This window comes from Cydia amplana, chromosome 23 (genome assembly GCF_948474715.1).
Source record: "Cydia amplana chromosome 23, ilCydAmpl1.1, whole genome shotgun sequence".
In the NCBI taxonomy this organism is placed as follows: domain Eukaryota; kingdom Metazoa; phylum Arthropoda; class Insecta; order Lepidoptera; family Tortricidae; genus Cydia; species Cydia amplana.
In genome coordinates, this window is record NC_086091.1 from 8456401 (window position 1) to 8478611 (window position 22211).

Genomic DNA, 22211 nt, shown 5'->3' on the forward strand with positions numbered 1-22211 from the left:
CCCCTGTAACTTCTAAAATAAGAGAATGATAAAACTATAAAAAATATATGATGTACATTACCATGTAAACTTCCACCGAAAATTGGTTTGAACGAGATCTAGTAAGTAGTTTTTTTTAATACGTCATAAATCGCCTAAATACGGAACCCTTCATGGGCGAGTCCGACTCGCACTTGGCCGCTTTTTTTATTATACCTTTACCAGGCAAAGGGAAAGGGGGAAGAGAAATAATTGTATAGGTGACATTTTTTTGCTAAAATGGAAAATGGGAAAGAATGCTATCGCTAGATGCTAGCGATTTCTGTTCTCTTTGACCGAGCGAAACCGAAGGTTGAATTTTTCAACCGAACCTCGTGAGTTTTTTTTGTTGACTCGGTTATTGGAAAATATTCAAAATGGTCATGTGTGGAGGAAAGGAAGCTAAAAAAATTGGTTTTTTGTTTAAACAGTTATGCGGATAAGTAGGTTAGGTTAGCACTGCCTTTTCAAACCTTTAGAAAGCACATTCCTGTCCACTCCATAATTTTAGATCAAAATTATATTGAAAATAATTTATAATAATAATAACCGTTCGCCATGTACATTTTATCTGTGACGCAATTATGATCATACACCAAAAACGTTACAAGTAACATAACCGCACAATCTTATTCGAATCTTAAAGCATAAGCCATAAGGTGCAATATCCTTTCTATATTTTTCTAATATAAGACTTGTTTGTCAAGAGGAGCGCAGGCGCAAGAAAACTTTTACTTTCATTAATCTTAGTTAAGGTGGATATTAATGGCACAGTTGTATCAAACTGTTAAAGAAACTGAACAAAACCAACATACAGATGAGCTCCGACAAGGTAAAATTGTTAAGTATAAAGACATCATACTTAACTGGTTTTTTGATGGATACGATGGGAACTTGCGGGCAGCTTTTAATGCTTTAGGGCGGTTAAAGCTAACAGCGCAGTTAAATGGTCTCGATGGCAGTTAAAGTTTTAATAGTAGTTATTACGTATTGAGGCTGTTTTGGTCAACTTCCTTAAATGCATCTTTCACATTTCATTAGAAAAGAGACATTTAAAGCGGGGCTCTCTGAACTCCCAGAACCATTAGATATATTAAATCTTTACGGCTCGGCCACGACATTGAGCGACTTGCGACGGCGGCAGCGACAACCATAGGTGGGAACGAAAGCTCCGATCACTGTCTCGCTCCAACCTATGGTTATCGCTGGCATCTCTGCCGCCTTAATATAAGTCTACAGAGATACTTTGCTTCTTGTGAGTTCTGGCGCTTGTTACAATGGGCTGTGCTCTGAAGAATCGTTTGACATGATGCCCACGGCACGGCCGCTTTCTAGAGTCGCGTAGAATCCCATGGACATTTCACGACTCTTCTCTTTCCGCACAGACTCTATCAACACCTGGCTCGCCGTCGGCAGGCGTGGCTCACTCCGCGATTTCGTCGCTTTGCAACAGGTAGCTAAAAGAACATCCGTTCCACACCAATTTTGGTGGCTAGCCATAAGCCGCGCGTGGCGCTGTCGCCACCTAGCGGCCATATCTGTCCTGATCGTAACAGACGCGTTTTGTTAGAGAGTGAGTCTTCTGTACTTAGTACTACTATTTATTCTGTGGCAGTACTGATAGTTCCGCTACTCGATGCTAGATGCTAATAGTCTCTTTGGTACTAAAACTGATGTATGGAGTGAGCAATCTATGTATTTTTTTCTCTATGATTTTGCCGACTTTTTCTACTGACTAGATTTGCTTGACCATCTTTAAAGATCAGATGATGCTTTTATATTTTTCTGTCATCTAACAAAATAATAAAATTTGAAAAATGTAGGCGCAAAGGGATATCGTCCCATAGAAAATTTGAATTTCGCGCTTTTTTTTACTGACAAGATTTGCTTGACCAAGTTTAATTGTTTTTTTTTTTTTTACTGAAAATAAAACAAATTATAAATTCCTTGGGTGTTGGCAACACACAACAGCTGCTTTTTGACGTTTTCTGTCAAATCAAACGTCAGTGTCAAATTGTCTGAAATTTTTTCGTATCGGCCAAAAATTTCGACGCATTTTCATCGTCATTCGTGTTTTAATTAAGAAAACGATTCCTTTTAAATGTGAATACTTGCACTTGAACAAGAATAAATTTAATAATCATGGATCGAGTTATAATCGAGAAAGACAAGGTTATTGCCCCCGATGTCGCGCTAAACGCTGTGCTGCAACCCAGCCAAGAATTGCCCGCTGAAACCCCCATAGTGACCGGGTATAATTGGGAGCTCGGTACAGACTACAATAAGCTACTCGAGAGTTATGTGAACTCTGGTTTCCAAGCCACAAGCTTCGGGAAAGCTGTTGCAGAAATCAATAAAATGCTCAAATGTCGCTCAGTTGCCTTGACGGAAGAAACTAGCGATCCGTACGAAGAGGATGTTTTTATCAAGAAAAAAACTAACTGCACTATATTTTTGGGCTATACTTCTAACATGATATCCTCCGGCTTGAGAGATACGATCAGATTTCTTGTGAAAAATAAACTTGTTGACTGCATTGTGACAACCGCTGGTGGTGTAGAGGAAGATTTCATCAAATGCCTCGCGCCTACTTACGTTGGTGACTTTAATTTGAGCGGGAAGTCCTTAAGAATCCGCGGTATTAACCGAATCGGGAATCTCCTAGTACCTAATGATAACTATTGCCGTTTTGAAGAGTGGGTCACTCCGTTGTTGGATGAAATGCTTGATGAACAGATTAGAGATGGGATAGTGTGGTCACCATCTAGAATCATCGCTAGACTTGGTGAGAGGATTAATGATGAAAGCTCAGTTTGTTACTGGGCATGGCGGAATAATATTCCAATATACAGTCCGGCTCTAACGGATGGTTCTTTGGGGGATATGATGTATTTTCACTCTTACAAGCGGCCTGGTCTTGTAATTGATATTTTAGGCGACTTGAGAAGACTAAACACCATGGCAGTTAAGGCTAACAATACTGGCATGGTTATTCTTGGCGGAGGAGTTATCAAACATCACATTTGTAATGCAAATTTAATGAGAAACGGCGCTGACTTTGCTGTATATGTTAATACAGCTAGCGAATTTGATGGAAGTGACGCTGGGGCCAGGCCAGATGAAGCGGTTTCTTGGGGAAAAATCAAGCCAAATGCTACACCAGTGAAGTTGTACGCTGATGCTACTTTGGTATTTCCGTTGATTGTCGCTCAGACATTTGCTAAGCATCATTTCAAAAATAAAAAGAATGTGTAAATATCAGATGATAGTTTCATTCATTATTAAAACGGAATTATTTAAATATAAAATTAAATGCAAGTTGTCATGAAAGCTACCTTATTATTATTGTTGATTGCCACCGCCATCTAACGTCGAGTAGCAGAAGTACGTGCAAAGTGACATCTATCGGTGATTTTATCAAAGCATAGGTGCGCTCTGAAACAAAAAATGTATACACATTTCATTAAAAAAAATATAATTCAATCTGTAACTAGTTTTTTAATCAATTATTGATATTTATGCAATTATATCAGTTTAAATTATTCATTAGAGTTGGGAATGCCTTCGTTGTTAAATTTTAAAATACTTTAAGGAATTAACGGATAAAAGGAAAAGGATATCTCTCGATTTGGTTTCCGAACGTGAATGGTGTGAATGAACTGTCAAATATTCAATGAAGTTAGCTGCTGTCTGGAATCCTTCCGCCATGCTTGTGTGTGTGGAGATGCACCAATTCTTACGTTTGTGTGCCGTCCGTGAAAGCGGTTTTTCAAAGCTCGCGCTCGCCGTTTTCATCGTTTGATGCGCCGCCCGGCCGGACGCCGGTGCCAGTGGTGCATAATATTTACATTTCGGCTTCCAAAAACCCAACATTCCACTTCCAACGTTGTCTTCAATTAAAAATGTTCGTAGTTAGTTCGAAAATCGAATGCTAACTTTTTAATGTGGCCAGTTTAAGTGATAAGTGTTTTATGATGTGCTTTCTACGAGCGGTTTTATTCCTTTCGTTGGTTTTATCCGGTAAGTCGCATCCTGAGTGCCTTTGCGGTGCTATTTTTAAGTTTTATGGTCATTCGCTGCAGATATTAAAGAGTTTTCCCCGGGAGTGTGTAATTTGTCGCTAGGTTCTTTGATCTTGACAATATTACTGTGTCTAGACGCAGTATGAATACTAAATGACTGTTTCTTACTTGATATTCGCTTAGGTATGCGAGATGCGTTTGTTCGGTGTTTTGTTCCGACTGCAATGAATAATACCTACCTATTCTCGATAATCGAGTCCATTGTACTTGTATTGTTTATTCGAATTTCCGATTAAAGACCTTAAAAGTTATTGTAAACTATTGTAAGCGAATGCAACTTTTTAATAAAAGAAGGCAATATTTTAATTTCGCATCTTCACAAGTTACATCAGTTTATCTGTTGTGGGTTTTATTAGCAGTAATTTATATTATAAGTTAAATGACTCCTCTGAACTGAAATCACTAGTAGGGTGTGCAAAACAAGTTTACAGTTTGGTGCATTCATATTTTTTTTTACTATGTGCAGTTAAGTGCAATACATATAAAAGACAACATAATTAAATAAAGAGTTTAGTTCTTTGTTATACACCTCAGGCCAGTAATTTCCAAAGTAAAACCAACTCATTCCTGATTCCTCCATAGAGCTAGCCATTATCTGGATATCTGAATATGAAAGAGGATTTTCCTATACCTAAGTTTATTGCACAATTTAAAAACAAAGAGGACTTACCTATCACCTTAAGGCATTTACCAGTCAACAATTAGTTCAGTCTGAATCTCAAGCCCTACTAACTAATGCTTATCCTATCCTCCTGAGGCCTAGCCCGCCTATTATGTGACAAAATATCCGTCACTTTTAAACAGAGCGTGATTGAAAATGATGGATACCGTTTTATCACACTGTCACGTAGACGAACAACCATCATATCCGTACAGAAGTTGTTTTGTTTTTAATTTGGAACTGTTTGTTATTCTTTAAAAATTCAGAATAGCTTGTGGAATATGCATAAAAGTTTGTATGCAGGGTCCCAGGAGGATCAATGGAGTATACTTTAATAATAATATTATTATTATATTATTTTTATATTTTTATGCAATCCCTACCCATTCTGCATATGGAGACCATCATAACAAGAATGTTATGATCATGTTAATAATATCTGACATACCGATCAATCAATTTGTCTGGAACTCTGAACAATGTAATCTATACATTGCTATTAATATTTGTTGTTATAACTTATAATTAGTATATTATCAGTTGTGGGCTGCATTTACTTATTCAACTCGGTAATAAATGAAAGTGTATGTAGATCATTATGACCACCCTGGCTTCTTACCTACTTCTGCTGCGAACTGTAGCCACTAAACGAATATTGATTGTATGTGATAGATAGTATCTGCCTACCTAGATTTAAATCTCTACAGTTTTCGTTCAAAGGTATCTGTTAACATTTTGGACGCCAATGACCGATATATCCGCACCGTAGGTTCATCGCCAAAGACCGATTAATTGGTCACATATCACAGAGCAACATAGACCTACGTGCATATGCATAAAGTTCAATTTCAGTTTTTACACTTTGGTGACGTGGCGTCAGCGTGACAGCTTGTGTTTGACACGGCGTCGAAAAGGTTAAAGTCTAATTTTATTGTTCTATCAAGACATCCCTTTTTGCGAAATTATTAGAGAATCAAAGGTTTGACGCGTAGTTCGATCCGCAACTTTTCATGCTAACTGTTCATGTTTATCTGTATTTATGTATAGTAGGTACGTAAGTTTAGTTTCCCAGAAATGTTTCCAATTTTAAAGAAACCCTAAGAAAGTTGTGAGCGTTGCGGCCCCAGGGCAGCTTTTAGGGTTCCGTAGCATTACAGTGAAGGGTTTCAAGCGGTTTTATTTCTAGGAGTAGGAAGGATTATTTTATAATACATTCAAAGAACCCAAAAAATAAACAAAAATAAAACCAAAATAAAATAACTTAATATAATATCTTTTTAAAAAAAAGGGAACCGCCTTCAAAAAACCAACCCACTGAAAAGTACAAAATAATTTTTATATGGCACCCCTTTACGTGTCCAGTCCCTATCCCACGGCGTAAAGCAATTTTTTGCCAAAAAGTAATTAATACCTAATAATAAGAAAATTAATAATCATCCGGGTAATTACTTAGTTTTTGAAGTCGGTGCCAAACCAAAATTTTTGAGAACCGATATTTTAGACAACGAAGAACGCTGTACTTACTTGCATTATAAAGACATACTTAGTTTACTCATTAATTTAGTTCTTGTAGGTACTACGTACTCGTATTGTTTTTCTGATTGGTAGTAAAGACTGTTTTTGTTGGTTTGGCACCGCCTTCAAAATCTAAGTAATTACCCGGATGATTATTAATTTTCTTATTATTAGGTATTAATTACTTTTTGGCAAAAAATTGCTTTACGCCGTGGGATAGGGACTGGACACGTAAAGGGGTGCCTTATAAAAATTATTTTGTACTTTTCAGTGGGTTGGTTTTTTGAAGGCGGTTCCCTTTTTTTTAAAAAGATATTATATTAAGTTATTTTATTTTGGTTTTATTTTTGTTTATTTTTAATTTTTTAATTATTTTTTATTTATTTTATTTTATTTTTAACTTTTTAGTGATAGGTAGATACTTCATTTATTTTAGGTTTTGGGCTAAAATACTACTTTGTTAGGCTCTCCATTTAGTCTACTAACGTTGGTGATGGCCTAACTCGATGATAATCGCGACACAACATAATATGACGTTTTGGTGCTAAACGATTTGTATGTATATTGCTCCAACTTCCACTCCCATTCCCATTCCCAGTCCCAGTCCGAGTCCGACTCCCACTCCCACTATTTTATCTAAATCGGTTTTAGCAACATAAATTTGTTGGTAGGTATACCGATAGCATGGCCACCTACCGGGTCCAATTGGTTTTTCAAACTATCCATGTACTGTACACTAAAACCTTCTCCAGAATGTAACAAACACTTTTCTGAAAACCGCATCAAAATCTGTTCAGCCAAACGCGAGATAATCACGAACAAACATACACACATAATTACGTACATACATACGGGTCAAACTGAGAACGTCCTTTTTTTAAAGGCAGTTAGAAAAAAGTTCATCGACCCACCTAGTGGAACTCCGCAACATAGGCACACGACGACAAGTCGGTTAACCAAAACAAAGTGTGCCTATGTTGCACCAAACCTAAGTTCCACTAGGTACAGCCAGGGTTCAGCATCAGCTCTATCTTGGGTACTGCTCTCCCAAGTGCTCATCAAGATGTGACAGATTACCAAAATAGCGTGGGCCTATGTTGCACCAAACCTGAGTTCCACTAGGTACAGCAAGGGTTCAGCATCAGCTCTATCTTGGGTACTGCTCTCCCAAGTGCTCATCAAGATGTGACTGATGACCAAAATAGCGTGGGCCTATGTTGCACCAAACCTGAGTTCCACTAGGTACAGCCAGGGTTCAGCATCAGCTCTATCTTGGGTACTGCTCTCCCAAGTGCTCATCAAGATGTGACGGATGGCCAAAATAGCGTTAGCCTATGTTGCACCAAACCTGAGTTCCACTAGGTACAGCCAGGGTTCAGCATCAGCTCAATCTTGGGTACTGCTCTCCCAAGTGCTGATCATGATGTGATGGATGACCAAAATAGCGTGAGCCTATGTTGCACCAAACCTGAGTTCCACTAAGTACAGCCAGGGTTCAGCATCAGCTCTATCTTGGGTACTGCTCTCCCAAGTGCTCATCAAGATGTGATGGATGACCAAAATAGCGTGGGCCTATGTTGCACCAAACCTGAGTTCCACTAGGTACAGCCAGGGTGAACCCTGCCAGCCAGGGTGGTTTGGTGCATCAGCTCTATCTTGGGTACTGCTCTCCCAAGTGCTCATCAAGATGTGACGGATGGCCAAAATAGCGTGGGCCTATGTTGCACCAAACCTGAGTTCCACTAGGTACATCCAGAGTTCCACTAGGTACATCCAGGGTTCAGCATCAGCTCTATCTTGGGTACTGCTCTCCCAAGTGCTCATCAAGGCGTGTCGGATGACCAAAACAGCGTGAGCCTATGTTGCACCAAACCTGAGTTCCACTAGGTACAGCCAGGGTTCAGCATCAGCTCAGATCTATGTATACTAAAACCTTCTCCAGAATGTAAGAAACAGTTTTCTGAAAACCGCATCAAAATCGGTTCAGCCAAACGCGAGATAATCGCGAACAAATATACATACATACATACATACATACATACATACATACATACATACATACATACATACATACGGGTCAAACTGAGAACCTCCTTTTTTTTTGAAGGCGGTTAAAAATTAAAATAATTTCCACTAATACATTAATTAACTGTGCTGTGCATTAGCTACATTAAACTGTGGAATAAACTGTGACTACTACGGCCTTCAGTACTTCAAGAAAAGAGCGTACCTTAAAGGCGGGCAACGCATATGCAACCCCTCTGGTGTTGCAGGTGTCCTTAAGCGTCGGTAATTGCTTACATTCAGATTCGTCTGCTCCTTTGTCTTCTATATCATAAAAAATATTACAAATGTTACAACGGCACGGACGGAACAAAACGGAACCCAGAATTCATAATCTTTTTTTGAAACAACACCCATTAATATAAATAAGCGGTTGTCAAAATGCTAATGTTGCACAAAAAACACAAGAAATGTATTTCCACCATGGATCATTTCGTAAACTTTAATACAATGGAATAAGGTATCTTATCGATCACACTTCTTTATTCTAAATCGATGCCAGAATGTTATGTTATAATACTTATAATCACTTGCAATATTTTTTCTAACTGTTGGCTAAATTGGCTAAATTATACTTGGTCAACCAGATCTTGACAGTAGAAAAAGTCGGCAAATTTGAAAAATGTAGGCGCGAAGGGATATCGTCCCATAGAAAATTTGAATTTCGCGCCTTTTTCTACTGACAAGATTTGGTTGACCAGCTATATTTGTGTATCTAGGCTTGTTTAAAATATAGGTAACGGTCTATCAATTTTACGGCGTTATTCATAAACGTCTGCTAAGTTAATCAGCTGATGATCGTCGTTTGTCCCTGTCTATGGCATAACAACAGATAGGGACAAACGACGATCATCAACTGATTAAGTTAGCAGCCGTTTATGAATAACGCCATCTTAAGGCTTCGTCACACAGGCGCGTTTTCCGGGCGGGGCGTGAGCGGCGCGTGAGCGTTTTATATGTAAAAGCGGCGCGCCCCGCTCACGCGCCGCCCGGAAAACGCACCTGTGTGACAGAACCTTTAGGTCTTTAATGTCCGAGCGAAGAAAAAAAAACCGGCCAAGTGCGAGTCGGACTCGCGCACGGAGGGTTCCGCACCATCAACAAAAAAATAGAGCAAAACAAGCAAAAAAACGGTCACCCATCCAAGTACTGACCCCGCCCGACGTTGCTTAACTTCGGTGAAAAATCACGTTTGTTGTATGGGAGCCCCACTTAAATCTTTATTTTATTCTGTTTTTAGTATTTGTTGTTATAGCGGCAACAGAAATACATCATCTGTGAAAATTTCAACTATCTAGCTATCACGGTTCGTGAGATACAGCCTGGTGACAGACGGACGGACGGACGGACGGACGGACGGACGGACGGACAGACGGACAGCGGAGTCTTAGTAATAGGGTCCCGTTTTTACCCTTTGGGTACGGAACCCTAAAAATCATTCGGTCAAAGGTTTGGTCTCGACCTCGACCGAAACTAGAGCAAAGCCGAACCTTCGGTTTTGGTGAAAACCCCGTAAAACGTATAAACACCTTGTTTCAATAAAAAAATTGTAGAGTCGTACCAAGATAAGTCTGCAGCAAATGAATTTGAGCGTAGAAGTGTTTATCTCATACGTCAAAATGTCTATGAAATCTGTTTTAGGGTTCCGTACCCAAAAAGTAAAAACGGTACCCCATTACTAAGACTGTCCGTCTGTCTGTCTGTCTGTCACCAGGTTGTATCTCATGAACCGTGACCTAGACAGTTGAAATTTTTACAGATGATGTACTTCTGTTGCCGCTATAACAACGAATACTAAAAAGTTTTTAATTATGCACTGTTTCTTCAAAGCGCAGGAATAATATTCCACCATCCCAGGTAGCTCGCAGCGGGGGTCAATGCAATCAAATGGCGCCAATGGAACCTGCAAAAACTGGTTGGTTCGTTAATGAAGCAGAAATATGTATAATTAAGGTTCTCCACATCGTTATATAGGGTGTTTATGCTCTTTACGACGCAGCTTGGATAATTCATACCTTGATTCAGAGGGAATAGGACGATACATAACATACTTCAATATTCAGATTTAAGACACTTATTAAAGATAGATAAAAGATAATTATATAGATGGTCAAGCAAATCTGGTCAGTAGAAAAAGGCGCGAAATTCAAATTTTCTATGGGACGATATCCCACGCGCCTACATTTTTCAAATTTACCGCCTTTTACTACTGACAAGATTTGCTAATTTCTCAGTAAGTAAATAGGAACAAAAAAAACTATACTCATCCTTTTCTTTTGGGTGCTAGTACTAGTGTAAGACAAAAATAGTATGATTCTCTCTGTCTATGTTTGAAATGAGATAGTCCTTTGACAAACTACAACATTAAGTAATTAAATAAGTTCCGACATTGGCAAATTCACCCTGTACAAAATTGCAGGGAGTAAAAGCCAGAAACAAAAAAAAGTTTAATTTTGCAGAATAATGTATATAAAAAACCTGGCAAAAGTAAGGGCAAAAGCTTACATGATACAATAATGTCGATATTCATCCCCTTACAATCTGCTAAAGCAATATGGCGGCGGTCCAATCCAGAATCCAACTCAACAATGGAATTCCTTCGTAATCGTCATCATAAATATGTATAAGATTTTCGCCTTATTGCAATGGAGTAAAGTGCATAATAGTTTATATATTTTTGATTCCGTCTGTTGACCCCGCGGAGATAGCTTGCCGAGTTTTATGATTATTACTTTTTTAATTGAAAAGTTTAAGCTCCATCTGGATTCGCTTTAAACTGCCATAATCTATGGTTGCCAAAAGGTTGGAATGTTAAAATTGCTAGTAAGTAGCTAAAGTCCGTCAACCAAATCTTGTCAGTAGTAAAAGGCGGCAAATTTGAAAAATCGCGGGTTAGCAACACTGTGTTCAAATAATTCCAAAACGCGTGTCATCAGTGTTTTATCTGTGGAATGTGGATCGTGATATCGTGAATGACAGCCGTCACCTTATTTGTTTTCATTTGGTTTTCATTCTGAATCGTTTCTGTTTCAAGAGATATTTCTGCTGTCACCATTAAATACCAATACATTAAATAAGAATAAGCAAAGCTAAGGGGCCTACAATGTACAATCATGCTCGTTGATGGTAAACATTACTAAAAATGGAGGTTATGACAAGTACTGGAAGAACTCTTTCGAACTTTTAAGATTATGTCAAAGAGTAGTATAATATATGGATTATGTTCAGTTTTTTTGTTTTAGGGTTAAAAGGCATAAATAAAATGAAAACGTATGCCTAAATCTATCCAACAAGACCATAAATTGTGTCCTGGAAACCGTCCATAGGCCCACATGTCTAATATTTTCAGCAATCACTTGTGACTATTTACAAAGGTAAACCTTTTAAACAGTATTAAGAGCCTTGATTATATCGCCGTTCTTTCGCAATATCTACCTAATCCATACATGTTTGTTGCAGGATTAAATCTTGCCCAATATAAGGCGTTCGTAGTAGAAAGTATCTCTTCAGACAATACTTACCTATGGCGGTTTATATACGTGTACAACGCAACCAAGTCGAAAAGTGCCCCTTATCTTATTTACCTTTAAATTAAATAAACACCCAAATATCAGTTGTTTTATTTTTAATATGTATATTGTACAATATATACCAATAAAAAAAATTACACAGGTATGTCATATTCATTCAGAACAGTACACTAATTTACATTAACAAGTGGCATATTATATTGTAAATAACAAATATATGCACTATCTAATTATCTGCATTTTGATATGATTTTATTTTAGTAAACTTAGAAGACATAGGGAACAAAGAGAATATAAGCACTACGATAGAGAGTTGTTTTTGATATCTTCAAATTTGTTCATCATTTTGATTAACATTGTTTTAACATCGCTTTTAAATTGTCCGTCCATGTTTCAATTTTTTTCAATAAACCGCGAGTGACAATTTGAATTGACGTACGCAGGGCGCGCTCAGCGGAAAAAAAATCTTATGGTTCGATGTACATTGCTGCTTTTCTTAGCGCAATACTGCTCTTTGAGTGTTGCCCTACTTTAGTTTGCTTTACATTGCTACTGACAAGATTTGGTTGACGGACTATATTAATATAGTAAGAAATATGAAACTAATTTCTACTCTAGTCTGTTAGTGCGGAAGCGCTGATGGCCTAGCGGTAAGAGCGTGCGAATTGCAATCCGGAGGTTGGGGGTTCAAACCCAATTCGATACTAATGACCAATGAATTTTTCGTTTCGAAACTTATGTACGAAATATCATTTGATTTTCGGTGAAGGAAAACATCGTGAGGAAACCGGCCCCAATAAGGTTGGGTTGGAAGGTCAGGTGGCAGTCGCTTTCGTAAAAGCTATATAGTGCCTTCGCCAATTCTTGGGATTAGTTGCCAAGCGGACCCCTAGGCTGCCATGAGCCGTGGCAAAATGCCGGGACAACGCGAGGAAGATGATCATGATGAGACTAGTCTACTAAGTATCATATAAATTTTAATATCCGTCATTCTCTCCGCGCCGTGTCCGGGGATAGCGATTCCGTAAAATTTTAACATGTTATAATTTAAAAAATCGGAGTCACTTTCGCAAAATTAAATAAAAAATACTTCCAATCCAACCTTACAAATTTAGCTCTGTCTTCATCATACACTGGCCTTAGTTAGCTGCTAGCATTAGTTGCGTTCTCACGCGCAACTTCATACATCTTGCGCGACTTCGAGTATGTGTCCAAAGCCTCAATAAAAATCAGATAAAAAAAAGCGGCCAAGTGCGAGTCGGACTCGCCCATGAAGGGTTCCGTATTTAGGCGATTTATGATGTATTAAAACAAACTACTTACTAGATCTCGTTCAAACCAATTTTCGGTGGAAGTTTACATGGTAATGTACATCGTATATTTTTTTTAGTTTTATCATTATCTTATTTTAGAAGTTACAGGGGGGGGGGACACATTTTACCACTTTGGAAATGTCTCTCGCGCAAACTATTCAGTTTAGAAAAAACCTCAATATCATTTTTGAAGACCTATCCATAGATACCCCACACGTATGGGTTTGATGAAAAAAAAATTTTTGGGTTTCAGTTCGAAGTATGGGGAACCCCAAAAAAATTTTGTGTGAAAATCTTAATGCGGTTCACAGAATACATCTACTTACCAAGTCTCAACAGTATAGTTCTTATAGTTTCGGAGAAAAGTGGCTGTGACATACGGACGGACAGACAGACGGACAGACAGACAGACAGACAGACATGACGAATCTATAAGGGTTCCGTTTTTTGCCATTTGGCTACGGAACCCTAAAAAGACTTCAAGTATGGAGTCGCGCGCGAGAACGCAACTCATGCTAGACCGCCAGACAAAGAAAGAAATCAAAGAGTAAGTAACTGCATTAGTAATTAGTGTAACGCCGCTCCCCCATTGATTAAGACGCTAGAGTGCGACACTGACTCCAATTCTGAACCCTGGGGACATTCGACTTGTTTCAGTGGCGACTTGTGACATGGCCAACGGAAATTGTTGTGAATATTGTGATGACAACTGGTGAGAACATAGCGCGTTGAATGGGGAGTTACATATCGGAGAATGGAAATTGTATAACAAATGCGTTAGTTAAGCTTTAATTGCTTATCGTAAAAAAATTAATATAGTCGTACTTGGAACGTAAAATGCGTAGTGCAGAAATGTATCATAAGACAAACCTTTTATAACAACAATGACCCTCTTTCAGAGCATGAGAAATGAAAAAGTTTTTGATCTGAACCCGGCTTAAAAAAGCAATTCTCATTCTCATATACCTTTAATTATAAAAACCGGCCAAGTGCGAGTCAACCTCGCGCACGGAGGGTTCCGCACCATCAACAAAAAATAGAGCAAAAAAATCGTGTTTGTTGGGAGCCCCCCTTAAATATATATTTTATTTTGCTTTTAGTATTTTTTGTTATAGCGGCAACAGAGATACATCATTTGTGGAAATTTCAACTGTCTAGCTATCGCGGTTCATGAGACCCGGTATGGGTTCCGGTATGGGTGATGGTGCCTGGTGACAGACGGACGGACGGACGGACAGCGAAGTCTTAGTAATAGGGTCCCGTTTTTTACCCTTTGGGTACGGAACCCTAAAAAGGTATATTTTTTGTGAATTATGCGGAAACCACACGTACGCATAACGACCAATCGGAGTCTACCGACGCAACATTCATACCCCTGATGAATCATTATGAAGGGAGGGGAAGATAGAAGGGAGGTAAAGGCGGTTTAATATATCGGTCAAGTGAATGAATTACAGACATATTCGAACTTTAAAGGGGCCCACTAATTAACAGTCCGCCGGACGGTATCGGCCTGTCAGTTGTTCGGAACTGTCAAATTTTTGTTCTAACTGACAGGCCGATACCGACGGACTGTTAATCAGTGGGCCCCTTAAGATACGTCAAATATTAGATGTCTATTAGACATCACCAAGATATGTCAGTGTCAAAAGTGACGTTTCTTCAAACAAAAACGTCACTTTGGACACTTGTTTGAAACTGACATATTGGTGATGTCTAATAGATATCTAGTACAGACTCCAAATCGGGCCCTTAGTCGTTTCTTATCAATAAGTAGTGTCAGTCAGATTTCTGTCTTGTGCCCTATTTTTTTAACCTTTATAGCATACGAGTACAAAAGGTGGACTTAATGCCACAACGTATTTTATACCTAAAACAGTCAGCCTATAACCTTCCTTATATAGTTACAAAGCTCAGACATCGCAAATGTCCATAAGATTTGGCTTCCGAGTATTAGGTACCACAAGCGGGTCCTCGCCTACGCAGTATAAAAAATAGTTTAAAAGCGCCAGAATAAAAAGACTTCACCGTACAATCCGCACAATATATTTCTCATCTGTGGCTTCCTAAGGAAATGCATTGAAGTTGAAAATAGCAATATTTCCTTTTTCAAGTGCCTCTACAAATCTGATCTTACACTATTATCTCCAGATAAGCAATCAAGCCACCGGTAACAATCCAGGGAAAATACGGAATCCACCGATTGACGATCCCTGGCCCCTCGCGGGCGAGGCAGGGGCGCGCAACTATAAAACCCGACATATTTACGAGCCTGCGTCTCCCCCTGCTCCTAACGAGGGGGCGGAAGGGATGGGCGGCAAGCGGTTGCAATAATAAAAAATATTTCCTATTGATAAAAAAATAATAGACCGGTGTAGACCCGCGAAACACATGGTTCGTCTTCGTCTATTATAGAGGCATCTATATTGAAAAAACCGGCCAAGTTCGAGTCGAACTCGCGCACTAAGAGTTCCGTATCCGTACCATTACGCACAAAACGGCAATAAAATCACGTTGTGTTGTATCCCCACTGTTGGAGCCCCACTTAAATATTTATTTTATTTTTAGTATTTGTTCTTATAGCGGCAGCAGAAATGCATCATCTGTGAAAATTTCTTGTTCCTTTAAAATCTTTAAATTTTCTATAAAATGTAATTTAACCCCGTCAGATTACCAACAAGTATCCCACCCCTAAGGCTGCCTTAAGAACCAATAGAACCACTTCACTTTATTTCTTAACAAGCACATCCCTCGCTACACATCCTTGCACATCTCTGGTGGAACCGCAGCCTAAATCTGGTAAATGAAGTCTCAAAGTTTTCCGCTTTTCACTTGCACCTCACTAAACCCATAGGAAAATCGGAAAAACATACACAGCAAAACCAACTCTAAACAAACCACTTAAAGTCGAAAATCAAATCCACCCCTGGCTTTCAGCCGTCGCGAGTACTCAAAACGTGTTACGGGTCGCTACTGTTAGATTTAAAAAAAAACTGTTTTTTTTTCTATTTTAAAACTTGGTTATACCTTCAAGAGTTTGAGAGCTCTTATATTCATCATGGCGAAAAAAACTTTTTCATGAGATGCCCTTTTGATTAAAATGTCTCGAAGAGGGTATGAGTGTTTTTAAGATTTTTTTTAAATAGAATTACGCCCCTTGGAAGAGAAACTTAATTTTGATTTGATACATTTAGTTTAGTTTTATTGTTTAGTCTGTCTTTTTATGTCTCAATAATAAAACTTAATTTTGAAAATTAAACAAACATTTTGATTAATAACTTATTGTAATTAATCAAAATTAAGTTACACTTATAATATTTACATTCTACAAGAAGAATCAAATTTAGGTAATTTTATCGAGAACTAAGTACCGTAAGACCGAGAGGCAAAGCATGATCTGGAGCAGGGATGTTGCGGATGCAGATTTTTTGACATCCGCGGACGCGGATGCGGATGCGGATATTTAAAGGCTCACATCCGCGGATGCGGATGCGGATGCGGATGTCAAGATTAGGTACTTAGAAAACGTCAAATATTACATTTTTAGTATTTTTTTAATAAAAAAACGAAACGTCTAGTATTTGAGCAAGAATATAGTAGGTGCGTTATATTTAATAAACAGTAACTTCGCCAACTTTTCTGGATCTAGACGATTTCGTTATAGGTAATGACGAAATTAATATCTAGCACTTACGCCGCCGCTAACACGTTCCTGTACCGACTTATTCGACATCCGCATCCGCATCCGCATAAGCTCCGCATCGATTTTATGCGGATGCGGATGCAGATGCGGATGTTGAAAATAATGCGGATGTTCCGCGGTTGCGGATGCGGATGTTCGCAACATCCCTGATCTGGAGTAGGAGGCCAGGACTCACTTTGGGTCGTTGCGTCACCGTGATACGTAAGTTTGACGTTTCCTGCAGTAATGCAGTCGGTTGCATGCCAACTGCATCCCTGCCGCAAACGTCAAAGACTCAAAAGCGATGCTTCTGCCTGAACTTTTGACATTACTGTAATGTCGCGCTGCAATACTGCTGCAGTAATGCTGGTGTAGCCAGAATCGCAACGGTACCTTAAGTGAGGGTACAAAAGCTTTTCTTTCATTAAACAAAAAAAAATACAAAAAAATTTCATTTCACACAGTCCATCATTGTCAGATATGGCCAAACAAAATTTACGAGCTGTATTTATAACTGGTCAACCAAATCTTGTCAGTAAAAAAAGCGGCCAAGTGCGAGTCGGACTCGCCCATGAAGGGTTCCGTATTTAGGCGATTTATGACGTATTAAAAAAAAACTACTTACTAGATCTCGTTCAAACCAATTTTCGGTGGAAGTTTACATGGTAATGTACATCATATATTTTTTTTAGTTTTATCATTCTCTTATTTTAGAAGTTACAGGGGGGGGGGGACATACATTTTACCAGTTTGGAAGTGTCTCTCGCGCAAACTATTCAGTTTAGAAAAAAATGATATTAGAAACCTCAATATCATTTTTGAAGACCTATTCATAGATACCCCACACGTATGGGTTTGATGAAAAAAAAAATTTTGAGTTTCAGTTCGAAGTATGGGGAACCCCAAAAATTTATTGTTTTTTTTTCTATTTTTGTGTGAAAATCTTAATGCGGTTCACAGAATACATCTACTTACCAAGTTTCAACAGTATAATTCTTATAGTTTCGGAGAAAAGTGGCTGTGACATACGGACGGACAGACAGACGGACAGACAGACAGACATGACGAATCTATAAGGGTTCCGTTTTTTGCCATTTGGCTACGGAACCCTAAAAAAGGCGCGAAATTCAAATTTTCTATGGGACGATATCCCTTCGCGCCTACATTTTTCAAATTTGCCGCCTTTTTCTACTGTCAAGATCTGGTTGACCAAGTATATATGTAATATTGGTAGTGTTATACACTTGACAAACATTTTCATGTTGTCACCCTGGACAGGTAGTGCCAACCGCACTGCAAACTGTCGAGCGGAATAATTGTGTTAAGTTGGACATACACTGCCGCTTTAAAACGTTCAGTTTTTAGAAAACCCTTTGATAAAGTTTGCGGCTTGAAGTATTTAAGGACTGGCGTATATCGCCAGTGTTATAAGGGCAATAGAGTTAGACCAAGACAAGTCCGCAACGATTTTGATAGCACACGCAGTGCAAGTGTTATTTTATACGTTTGCTATGAAATTATGACTTATAAATAACACTGACACTGCGTATGCTATCAAAATCGTTGCAGACTTTTCTTGATCTGACTCTAGTTGTTTTTATTCCTATAATTAGTCAAACCAATTTGTCAGTAAATAAGAACAATAATAACTATACTCATCCTTCTCTTTTGAGTGCTAGTACTAGTGTAAGACAAATATAGTATGATTCTCTCTGTCTATATTTGAAATGAGACAGTCCTTTGACAAAGTATAAGTACTAGCAGCAGTGTACACCCAGCATTAAATAAGTCCGAACGCACGGTCGCGCTGTGCCCGAACGGATTAAATTAAAACTAAACGCATGACTGGCTTATTTTTACGCCCGGGTGAGAATTTAAATTATTTTATTTGTTGCAGGCCTCCATGCTTCCATTGGGTCCGAAGGTAAAACACAGTTTTTTCCATATTTTTCTGGAAAATTGAAATTGAGAAAGGTATGTTGAGATGGTTTGGACACGTGGAAAGAATGAGTGAAAGAAAGCTGACAAAGAGAGTGTATAAGGGAGAAGTAGAAGAGGGAGTTGGAAGGGGCAGACCTCGGCGGACTTTCTCTGATCAGATCGGGGAAATCCTGAAGAAAGGCCAGGCCAAGAGCACCCTAAACCGGCGAGCGTGTATGAGGAATGTTATGAAAGTGAAGGAAGCGAAAGAGGTATGTCAGGATCGTAGCAAGTGGAAATCCGTGGTCTTTGCCTACCCCTCCGGGAAATAGGCGTGATTATATGTATGTATGTATGAACAGAAATGTACGAGGATGCGTAGGGATTTGTTTGTTTACAACCAATAGAATCACTTCATTTTCCTATCCTCAGCGTAGTGGCCAATATCCTATTGGCTTTTAACAAACAAATCCTCGCTACACACATCTCTTATGGAAACGCAGCCTTATGCCGCTTGACTTCTTGTTTCAATTTTATTACGGGCGCGACACTATCATGAATAATGACATGACTTGTCATGACATTCCAACGTTCATTCTAGTTTGGTCATGACATTCCAAAATCTCCCCACACACACTTGTCAGTATTTTACATCATTACTTAGCCACGGGGAGTTTAAAATTATTATTTTCCTAACCGTACGGTTACCATCAGTTTGTCACTGACATAAACGCCGTCGAGAACGTAATTTACTTTCTATACATCTCGCTCGCACTCGCATATTAGTGCAAACGGGATGTATAGAAAGTAAATTACGTTCTCGACGGCGTTTATGTCAGTGACAAACTGATGGTAACCGTACCGTTTGGCATCACGTCGAAAAACTTGATATTGCTGTAAGATAGGTAAGTTCGTTCTACTCCATTTTATAAAAATATCCATTACCTAAATTTGGAAGGCAGCCATAATAAACCGTCTTATTAAATTGTAGATAATGTGTTGAAACAATATGAGAGGGGAGGCGATATGCTTTTGACCGTCGGCGACCTTTTCCGTTGCAGTGAAACCTGGGTAAATGGAACCTTAGAGACCAGAACTTTGTAAATAAAAGTTTTTCATTTTATTAGGTACTTAGTTCGTTTCGTGGCAAATATCCGGATTCTAAAAAGTACTGTTGTATGTACAGAAGTGAATTGTATAATGTGTTTTGGACATTGATTCGATATTACATAGATTTTTTACAAGCTTTTATTTCATTTGCAATGTTTGTTTGTCTATGTATGTATGTTGGGGTCAAATTCTGTAAGGTAAATTATACCATAATTCGCGCGATTGAAACTAGACATACATATGTAACTTGGGTAACAATACAATATTATCCACCATCAGGTACCATCGAGCTGTTCTGATGATGGAGACAGGTGGCTATAGGAACTCTGTCATAAAACAACGCAACCTAATTGTCATCATCTTCCTCGCGTTGTCCCGGCATTTTGCTACGGCTCATGGGAGCCTGGGGTCCGCTTGGCAACTAATCCCAGGAATTGGCCGTAGGCACTAGTTTTTACGAAAGCGACTGCCATCTGACCTTCCAACCCAGAGGGTAAACTAGGCCTTATTGGGATTAGTCCGGTTTCCTCACGATGTTTTCCTTCACCGAAAAGCGCCCGGTAAATATCAAATGATATTTCGTACATAAGTTCCGATAAACTCAATTGGTACGAGCCGGGGTTTGAACCCTTACCGCTAGGCCACCAGCGCTTTTTGTGTCCACAACGCAACCTAATAGGCTACATTCCTACTAGTCAAATCAGCTTCTTTTTTAGAACTGTCAAAACGATTTGCTAATATGGAATTTATATGAAAACGAATGTAGTGACGTCACGGTAAACTCACCTACTTTTTATATTTCAATCTGATTTATTACTTAAATACGAATTGTGTTTAAAAATAGCTGCTGTCTATGTTTTTCTAATAATTATCTGGTGCTTTATTTCGTGCACGGTTTGAAATAATTTATTTTAAGTACAGGAAACATCCCTATTGTGTGTGTGTATTGAGTGTTAGTTGCCTGTTGAAAGAAAAGTACAGTCAGCTGTAAAAGCAAGTATCAAAAATGAAAGGCAAAAGACTTGGCTCTGCACCACACTTGTGAGGATGACTCACGTTATTTTGTTTTATGTTAAATAAACATAATTTCAATTCTCCCTCTCAGTTTCACGGCATATAATTCATGTTAATCAAGTTAAGGCAATTTCACCGTGACACTCGCTAAAACTGAATTGAAAACACGGCTAATTTCAGTTAAGTAAAAACGTGTTTGAATTCAAAGTAAATTTCATTTAGCCAGTTTATAGAATTATACTGTCTGACATTTAGATTTCATTTAGATCGGAGCGATGTTGCGTGAATGAAAACAATTTTTGGTTAGTTTATTTAAGTTTTTCTTCGAATTCACTTTTGTGTGCCTACCTATTTTATACTTAAATAATTAACTGTATAGCGAAACCGTTAAATTGCTGGGCTATTATCCTACTATGTTTCTCAATAGAAGACTGAACTAGAATAATTTTGCGACTTCGTCCGCACTTAAGTTCTTAAAAACTTTCAATCCCATTTAGGGTTGCCAGATGGTCGGGATTTGGCGGGATTCTCCCGATTTTTAGCATGTGTTCCCGATTCCCGACCAAGTGCCAATTGTCCCGAAAAACAGGTTCGCGTTATAAAGCAATGATTTCAAGTTCTGAACTGTCGTCGAGCGAGCGCGCGGGGCGTGCGTGGCGAAAGATAGTGCGGTGAGGGAGCGATGGTTTTTTTTCCCGACTTAAGTCCCAAAATCCCGAAAATGTTATATTTTTCCCAATAATAGCGCCTTTCGATCTGGCAACCCTAGTCCCATTAGAGGTTAAATTTCAATAAAATTATTTTATTTAAGAGCTCTAAAATATTTGAAGAATGTGTTTTTTAAATTTCAAGGTGCCATCTTTAATGATTTAGGCTGTGCGTTGTCTGTCAGTTTTATGTCAGTAAATATTAGATATAATGAAGCTTTTATATGTTGAGATGCTGTGCATACATTTGTTAGTCTCAAACTCCATTACCTTAATATGGAGCAAGAGTACCTATGTCTTCGTTAAAACTTTTTAATTAATGGACAATTACACTAATAGAGCTTAGGAGTTTGAGCACCGCGTGTTGTTAGCGAACTTTGAGCAACTATGGCTTCAACTTTAATGCTTAGCTGAGTCATAACCGCGTTTATTTTGCTAAAGTTGACGTTTCGGCAATGTCGGCAGATATGGTGCAGTTTAGAGAGAGGCGAATGGAACGAATGATAAGTGAATGAGTGTAACTAAACCGACAATCTTAGATTTATTTTATTTGTAGTTTAGAAATAGTAGTAGTAGTTTAGTTAACCGACAATTA

The 22211-nt window shown here is 38.6% G+C and overlaps 2 protein-coding genes across 2 annotated transcripts in view; both read left to right on the forward strand.

The window, feature by feature from the left end:
• Positions 1–2014: 2014 nt before the first annotated feature.
• LOC134658901 (probable deoxyhypusine synthase) lies at positions 2015–3277 on the forward strand. Its single transcript, XM_063514550.1, has one exon. It carries the CDS (start codon positions 2161–2163, stop codon positions 3271–3273), a length of 1113 nt encoding a protein of 370 aa, XP_063370620.1. The 5' UTR covers positions 2015–2160; the 3' UTR covers positions 3274–3277.
• Positions 3278–3612: 335 nt separating this feature from the next.
• Positions 3613–22211, forward strand: part of LOC134658661 (tyrosine-protein kinase-like otk) — a 67498-nt gene continuing 48899 nt past the window's right edge. The window contains exons 1-2 of the mRNA XM_063514313.1: positions 3613–4038; positions 18763–18789. Coding sequence (XP_063370383.1) covers positions 3990–4038; positions 18763–18789 — 76 coding nt within the window. The 5' untranslated portion in view covers positions 3613–3989. The remainder of the gene's footprint in view (positions 4039–18762; positions 18790–22211) is intronic.